The 8,297-nt window shown below is 51.0% G+C and overlaps 1 protein-coding gene across 3 annotated transcripts; it reads left to right on the top strand.

Annotated features, from left to right (window-relative positions):
* Window positions 1-1,558: 1,558 nt before the first annotated feature.
* Window positions 1,559-5,728, top strand: NHERF4 (NHERF family PDZ scaffold protein 4). Of its 3 annotated transcripts, none has more exons than XM_066360762.1 (11): window positions 1,559-1,624; window positions 1,982-2,009; window positions 2,118-2,191; window positions 2,523-2,731; window positions 2,989-3,178; window positions 3,279-3,415; window positions 3,684-3,888; window positions 4,103-4,299; window positions 4,395-4,628; window positions 4,749-4,903; window positions 5,202-5,728. In XM_066360762.1, the coding sequence occupies exons 1-11, from the start codon at window positions 1,609-1,611 to the stop codon at window positions 5,212-5,214; spliced, it is 1,458 nt and encodes a 485-aa protein (XP_066216859.1). In that variant the 5' UTR covers window positions 1,559-1,608; the 3' UTR covers window positions 5,215-5,728. The 3 variants fall into 3 exon arrangements, with proteins under 3 accessions (XP_066216859.1, XP_066216858.1, XP_066216860.1); XM_066360761.1 differs by having other exon boundaries at window positions 1,560-1,624; window positions 2,523-2,734; XM_066360763.1 differs by lacking the exons at window positions 2,989-3,178; window positions 3,279-3,415 and having other exon boundaries at window positions 1,561-1,624.
* Window positions 5,729-8,297: the final 2,569 nt, after the last annotated feature.

The following is an 8,297-nucleotide window of genomic DNA, read 5'->3' as shown; positions in this document are numbered from 1 at the left end:
TGCAACCCAACCACAGTTCAGTCTGTTAGGAGCTGTCACAGGGAGCAGGAGTCCAGGAAAGCTCCCCACAGGAAAAGTCCGCATGGCACTGGAATTGTTGTCACCATTCTATACTTTGCAGCTCATGTCCAAGTCCCAATGACCGCTGCTTCTAGCTGGTAATGATTCAGGTAGACTGAAAAAAGCCATTTGCAGCATGCATGGATATACTTCATCATTCTGATCAAACTACTGACCACTTTTTGTTTCAAGTGATTCTTAGGTACTAGGTAGATTCAAAGGCAATGAGTCCTGGGCAGATCAATGAAGGAGATATTGGGATGTGGGTAGGCCATCCTGGGCCATAGGAGCCCTATTGCTCCTTTTGTGCATACTTACCCCAGACTTGATGTTGGGCAAATAAGTTCGTAAAATGTGATTTTTTACATTTGCTCACTTTTATTGTTAAAAATGGCTACCCAGATATGTAATCTGTGAAACTGCTAATTACCTTCCAGCTTGGGAAGGGGCTTTGTTATGTTAATGTGTGTTGGAGTAGGGGTTTTCGCACCAAAAAGTTTTTTTTTTTGTATTTTTCCAAAGCTGGAAACGGGGAGGCAGTCAGACAGACTCCCGCATGCGCCCGACCAGGATCCACCGGCATGCCCACCAGGGGGCGATGCTCTGCCCATCTTGGGGCATCGCTCTGCCACAATCAGAGCCATTCTAGCACCTGAGGCAGAGGCCACAGAGCCATCCTCAGCGCCCGGGCAAACTTTGCTCCAGTGGAGCCTTGGCTGCGGGAGGGGAAGTGAGAGACAGAGAGGAAGGAGAGGGGGAGGGGTGGAGAAGCAGATGGGCGCTTCTCCTGTGTGCCCTGGCCGGGAATCGAACCCGGGACTCCTGCACGCCAGGCCAATGCTCTACCACTGAGCCAACCGGCCAGGGCCCAAAAAGTTTTAAGAGAAGAAGGAGGCCATGTTTTTGCAGAGTGAGAGCAGGGAGGGAGGAAGAGTGCTGAAGGAGAAGCAGCCAAGATGGCAGGTTGCTAAAGGAGAAGCCAGTTTGTGCAGAGATGAGAAGGAAGAAGGTGTGCAGATGGGAACTGGAGGTGACTGAGCCGGTGGGGGCCTTTGATTCTAGGAAAATCAGAAGAAAGTCAGTGTGTGGCTTTGGGAGCCCTGAATGGAAAGGGAAGTGTTTTCCCACTGTGTGTATTTATTTGCCCACTGGTGCAAGGCTAGAATAAAGGAATGGTCCACCTGTTTTCGGCTCTGCTGATTCTTTACCATCTGTCCAATCTAATAGGAACCTACCGGCATGTGCCTGGCTGTGATGGCTGTGACTATTGGCCTTACACTTGGAATTAGTGATCAGCAATCTAACTTTCTCTGAACATAGCAGGAGCTGGGACAGCCTCAGAATCTCTATAGAAGTTGGGGCTCAGGAATGGGTATGGGAGGAATATGCATACTTCTCCAAGAATAAGACTTTCCTGGGTTAACCATTATCCCACTGCTTCCAAGGCAGTGTCTTCAAGGAGGCGGGACTTGGGGGGGGTAAGTGGGAAGTTTAGCTGGTTTTGATGGACCTTGTCCCTACTCTGAGAGCTGAGTTGTTGACCCAACTATGGAGGCAGCTGCAGGTAGGAGGCTGGGAGAAACCCCTTGAAGGGAACTTCAGGGCAGTCAGGGGTAGATTGGGAGGCTGAGGCTTTACAGACCAGAGCACACTTGGAGCCCTAAGGCAAATATTCTAGAAGTTAGGAGAGAAGAGGTGAGTGGATATGTCTGTCTTTCTGGTCCACACCCTGTACTTATATGTTCAGATTCTGTGCTATGGCCTTGGGGGGAGGGGAAGCAAGAGAAAGGAAAGATCCTTTTGGAGCTGAATGGAGGGGGCACATCCTGAGTTTGGGGTTTCCCTAAATCAGTTCAGTTAGTGGCCATGGAAGGGGTAGGGAATGCGCCTCTCTCCCCCTAACCCCTTTCTTGTCAAGCAGATCTCCGGGACACAGCTTCGTTAACTCTGTAAGTGGCATCTGTGAAGGGCTGAGACAAGGGGAGGAGGAAATCGAAGGTGGGGAAGCTTTTCAGCCTCCAGTAGCACCTCAAGTAGAGTCTGGGATCTCCTTGCAGGAAGTTTGAGTTTAACCCGCAGCTGGGCATTGATAATCCTGCCTTGTCCCTGGCCGAAGATCACAGCTCCTCTGGTAACCCCCTTGCCCCCTGGGCAACCATTCCCCTTCCCTGAGAGACCATAGCTCTGCACAGCCCCCCATCTCCGTGATGACCACTCACTCTGTCTCCCTCTTATAATAGTCTTGGTTGGGAGTAACTACATGGACAGAAGAGGGGGCCAGGCATTTCCTGCTGTCCCAGCCACTCTGCCCACACAGTGTTTGGCTCTATTGCCAAATACCTAACTGGGTAGAAGTCTGTTTGGTGCCCTATCAAGGGGATAGGGTCTGCCAGGTATAAAGTGACTTGTACTTGGGCCATATCCCTCCTTTCCCCCCATCCTGCTGCCCTGTCCCCGACCAGATCTCTGGAGCCTGGAGCAGCGACCTCGCTTCTGTCTGTTGAGTAAAGAGGAAGGCAAGAGTTTTGGCTTCCACCTACAGCAGGAGCTGGGCAGGGCCAGTCATGTGTGCAATGTGGAGCCAGGCACCTCTGCCCAGCAGCAGGGTCTTCAGGAAGGAGACCGGATCCTGGGGGTGAACAACCATGTTGTGGAACATGAAGACTCTCAGGTGGTGAGGTTGGGCTGGGACTCCCTGTGGTATTAGAAAACATTCTATAGGATCGCAGAGGAAACCGGGATCACCTCCCCGGGTATATGGGGGAAGGACCCAAGCCTTAACCTCCTCCATCTCCCAGGATTTAGGGGTACCCAGGTCAGAATATTTGGGTCAAGGCATCCAGAAACTCATTCCCATGGTGAAAAATGTAAGTTCTAGGAACAGGGAGCTGGCAAGGGGAGCCAGCTCCAACCTCATCCTCTGTTTAGGTGGCACGCCATATCCGGGCCAGTGGTCCTCGGGTGCTGCTGACAGTTTTGGCGCAGCACGTATATGATGCAGCCCGAGCGCAGCAAGGGAAGGCTGTCCTCCTCTGTCCTACTTTCAGCCAAGGGGTCCGGCCCCGTCTGTGCCACATAGTGAAAGATGAGGGTGGTTTTGGCTTTAGTGTCACCCACGGTGAGCTTAGAGGCTCAGGAGGGAGGTCAGGAGGGGAATCTCAGCCCTGCTCTGAGCAGCCAGCAGACTAACTCTTGCTTTTTTCTTTTTTGGCTTCCAGAACATCTGGGTTCTTTCTGGTTGGTGCTGAGTACTGGAGGAGCAGCTGAGCGGGCAGGGGTGCCCCCTGGTGCCCGACTGTTAGAAGTGAATGGGGTCAGTGTGGACAAGTTCACTCATTACCAACTCAGCAGGAAGGTATGGGGCCTGCTTCCCCATTTATTCTTCACCCTTCCGGGCCTGGGGCTCCTGCCTCAGGAAGCAGACTCCTCCCCCAAGCACCTAATCCTCTGTTCTGATCTTGTATCTCCATCACCATCCTTCTCTTTACAGCTTGCTCTAGGCCCTTCTCTTTTCTACCCCTAGTGCCTCATTCCTGGGCTGGGAAGAGGGGCTGTGAAAAGGTACCTGCCTCTGCCCTTCCTACCCAGGTAGTTAATGCTGAGGCCCTGCTGGGTCCCCACAGCTTTGGCAGAGTGGAGATCAGGTGACCCTGCTGGTGGCAGGGCCAGAGGTGGAGGAACAGTGTCGTCTACTGGGAATGCCTCTGGCTGCACCCCTGGCAGAGGGCTGGGCACTGCCCAGCAAACCCCGCTGTCTGCACCTAGAGAAAGGGCCCCAGGGCTTCGGGTTCCTGCTTCGGGAGGAGAAAGGCTTTGATGGTCGCCCCGGTGAGTGGGAGCCCTGGGGGTGGATGAGGAAGGTGGGTCTCGGGGTGGACACACAAGTGTATATGTACACTTCTCAGTGTGCATAACTGGTGTCCCTGTCTGAGCCCCAGCCCTGGGCCTCTTCTTTCTGTGTTCCCCTGGCCAGTCCCCCAGCGTTCCCTGGCTGGTATTGGGGATAATCAGGGGAGGAGCAGTGAGAATGTCTATTTCCCAGGGCAGTTCCTTTGGGAGGTGGACCCAGGACTGCCTGCTGAGAGGGCTGGGATGCAGGCTGGGGACCGGCTGGTGGCTGTGGCTGGGGAGAGCGTGGAGGGGCTGGGCCATGAGGAGACAGTGTCCAGGATCCTGGCGCAGGGCTCCCGTGTCTCCCTCACTGTTGTTGACCCTGAGGCTGACCGCTTCTTCAGCATGGTGCGAGCTGAGGGGCAGGGGAGAGGGTGGGGGCTGGAATGGAGTGGGGCTCAGGTGGAGGGAGAAGCAACAGGTTTTCTGTCTGCCTCCACCAGGTTCGCTTGTCCCCACTCCTCTTCCTGGAGAGCACAGAGGCTCCTGCCTCTCCCCAGGACACTTGCTCAGCCTCTCCGGTTGAGACCAAGGACCCACCAATTGAAGACACAGCTTTGCCTCCTGCCCCGTGCGGCTCCCGCCAGTGCTTCTTGTACCCTGGGCCTGGCAGTGGCTATGGCTTCCGACTCAGACTCAGCCATGTAGCCAGTGGGCCTTGTCTCTTCATCTCCCAGGTGAGTGATGCCCCAAGGGCCTCCCAATGAACCTTCCTCGGCTTCCCTCCAGGACCCTTAGAGCACTCAGCAAACTTTTCCATTGTATTCCCTGTTCTGTCTCTTACCTTCTACCCCCAGGTGACTCGAGGAGGCTCAGCGGCCCAGGCAGGGCTGCAGAGGGGAGATGTGGTTTTGGAGGTGAACGGGTATTCTGTGGATGGAGAGAATGATCTGGAAAAGCTTCAACAGCTGGCTGAGGCTGAGCCACCTCTGTGCCTGAAACTGGTGACCAGGTCTCTGTAGGGATTGGAAGCATGGATTCCTCCAGGGTCTGTAGAAGTGAGGAAGGAGAAGCAGATGGACTGTGAGCAGCCAGTGAAGGACAGCGGGGAATCAGAGAGTTGGGCAGAGCAGGAGCGCTGCAGGGTGAAGCAGGGTGGGGCATGAAGGCTGGGGCTTTAGATCATGGTCAGTGGGGCCAGAAGGACCCATGGAACAAGTCCTATTCCTGGGGATTTCAGTGCAGGTAGAGACAGGGCAAAGGAACTTTTCTGGTCCTTGAATAACCGTCTCCCTTCTCTCTCTGCTTAGGAGCGGGCTCTAGTCTCAGATCTGCTGTGGTGCTCCCCTCCTTGGCACAGACTTACTCAGTATCCCTCCTGTCTTCACCATCCATCTGGAGGTGCTAGAAGCTGAGTTGCTGTCTTTAAGCCAGAAACTGGACCGCCAGTACCCTGGGCAATCACAGGCTTGCCCAGAGTCTCCTTTCCTTCCCATGGGCCCACCTCCAGGAAGAGGGTGTGGTCAGAGGCCTCAGGTGGGCCCACTAGGAATCCTCTCTGACTCCAAAGGAGCTTTGGAAGCTGTGCCCCAAGGATAAAGTTCTGCCTGAGATGAGTGGTGTGATTTTGTGATTTAGAATAAGAAACACATATTTGCCTGACCCGTGGTGGCACAGTGGACAGAGGGTTGACCTGGAATGTGAGGTTGCCAGTTTGAAATCCCAGGCTTGCTTGGTCAAGGCACATACAAGAAGCAACTACTACGGATCCGGATCCGTGCTTCCTGTTCCTCACCCCCCTTTCTCTCTTTCCCTTTCTCTCTCTCTCTCTCTCTTCTTCCTAAAATCAATAAATAATAAAAAAAAATTTTTAAATAAGAAATGTATATTTGGTCTTCATACTCATTCTTGGCACAGAGCTCCTTCAATCCTTGGAATGTCCTAAGTAATAAGAGCAATAAAGGGTCTTTTGTTATTCATAGAAAGCTCCTTTTAATCACACCTAATTTTGTTAATGAGGTGACTTTTGGAAGTACCTATGGATGATGGGTTGGGACCTGGTTGCCAGGGGAACCAGCCATGTGATTACAGGGTTGAAACTTTCAGCCCTGCTCCCACTTTCAACCCACCCTAGCCTCCTGGGAAGGGAGAGGGGCTGGAGCTTAAATCAGTTACCAATGGTTTAATCAATCATGCTTATGTAATGAAGCTTCCATAAAAGCCAAAAAGGACATGGTTCAGAGAGTTTCTGGGCTGCTGGCCATGTGGAGGTGCTGGGAGGCTGGTGTACCTGGAGAGGTCAGCAGCTTTCATGCCCATTCCTGCCCTAGGCATCTCTTCCCTCTGGCTGTTCCCAAATTATATCCTGGGTAGATAGCGTCAGAATTGAGTTAAATTGTAGGACACTGAACTGATGTCCACAGAAGAGCTGGAGAGTTTCTTGGTGTGGGAAATACCCCTACACATTTGGTGACCAGAAGTAAAGTAGTACTGAGAATGTTTTCATAGAAGAGAGGGGCATAGACATTTCCCTTCTCAGGTGGGCTGTAGGGTCAGCTAGGACTGAAGTCATCTAGAAGTTGCCCTAGGCATGACTCTAGGACTTTTGGATGTATTGCAAAAGTTTGGAGATGAGTTGCACCATCCTTCTGTGAGCACCTTAGGATTGTGGCAGCTGGTGCCTGATCACTGTTAGTCTGTTATAGAAATGGCCTTCCCCCACAAATCTGGCTGCCTGTGTTTGTGTGAGTGGGGGTAGGAGGCTAAGGATCAAAGGAACCAAAAGGGCCTCAGGCTCAAGGGATGGGACCCAGTTTCTCTAGAAGAAGGGTTAAGATCTTGTCAAATTTCTCTCCCACCATAGAGTCTTTAGGCTAATGGGTCAGCCTAGAACCAAGATGTTCTCATGAGCGGTACTCATGTTTGCCAAAAAAAACCTCAACCCACAGTTCTGTTGACTTCTACATCAAAACAGCTTTATTGTTGGGTCTCAGAGAGGCCCAGAGACTATGTGCATATAGTCTCCAAGATCCAAGGGTGGAGTCCAAATGGCAGAGCTGCTCCTTGTCCCTGATGTGGAGTTGCAGCCCAGCTCCATCCCACTGAGGCCGATGGCTCCCAGCTCAGCCAAGAGCAGGTCCAGGCTGCCTTGAGACAGCAAGCTTCAGGCCCCAGGAAGAAAGAGAGAGTGAGGGGCGCCCCAGGTTGGTCTATACTTTATTCTTAGTGTGTGGGCATGGTTGTGTCCTCTGGTTATAGAGCAGAGTTCCCTATGGAGATGCTTTTTTTCCTTCCTGCTGGTCTGTCATTGACACATTAGCAGGGGTTTGTGGTGATGGGGGGTGCTGGGTACTGAGAGGGTGGTGCTTTCATGTGGATTTCCTCATACTTGGCTTCCATGTCTGCCGTGTGGGTCCGGAGCTGAGCCAGAATCTGTTCCCGCTCTCTGAGAGCCTGCTTGGCCTCTCTTCAAGCAGCTTCAGTCTCCTTCTGGCACATCTCTGGGGGGTTGGGCGGAAGGATGAAAGAGGACAACATGGTGACTGTCTATCCTTGAACGGTCTCCAATAATACTCCAAAAGCAGAACTTCAGTGGGATCATTCCTGACTCCCAGATTCACCAACTTTCCTGTAGTCCCTATAAATAGTTGAAGTACCCTTAAGGTATAATAGAGAGAGCAGTGGGCTTGGGTCTCAAATCTGGTTGTCATTTACTACCTGTGTAACATTGGGCATGTCTCTCTCTGAGTCTCAATTTCTTCATCTTTAAAGAGAGAATGTCACATACTTCACAGATTTGCTGTGAATAATGTAAATGAGATAATGTATGGGAAATCAACCAGTATATAGGTGCTTAGTAAATATTGATTTTATTTAAATTTGAGATAAGGCAAAGATTAAGAAAAGAACTTAGGGTCTGCCTGGCAGATATGTATGCAGATATCTATATATCATTCACCCCATTTCCCCCTTTCAATGGTCTCTCTCATATATCTATCTACCAAGAGATACCAGAGGTTAAGGATTCATGGATATCTATAGCTAAATTAAAGTTAGGATAAGAAAACTTTGAGGCCTAAATTGTGATAAATCTTGTGTGCTGTGCTAAAATATTTCAACTCTATCTTGTAACCAAAAGGGAAGAAAGCAAAAACTTCCTTTTTAAAAAAATATACATATTTGCTTATTTGGAAGGTTTATTCATTTTTAGCAAATAGTTATTTAGGATCTACCATACCCTAGGCCTTGAAGATATGGAAGTAAATAAGTCAAACATTTTCCCTTAGTTTTGTCGTAAAAATCAGCCAAACTAGGCAGGAATATGTTTTGCTTATGAAGGACATGCAGTGGTGGGGAGGAAGAACTGGATTTGGGAGACCATTGAAAGGGGGAAATGGGGTGAGAGA

This window comes from Saccopteryx leptura, chromosome 1 (assembly GCF_036850995.1).
Source record: "Saccopteryx leptura isolate mSacLep1 chromosome 1, mSacLep1_pri_phased_curated, whole genome shotgun sequence".
In the NCBI taxonomy this organism is placed as follows: domain Eukaryota; kingdom Metazoa; phylum Chordata; class Mammalia; order Chiroptera; family Emballonuridae; genus Saccopteryx; species Saccopteryx leptura.
This window is presented reverse-complemented; position numbering and strand designations above follow the sequence as displayed.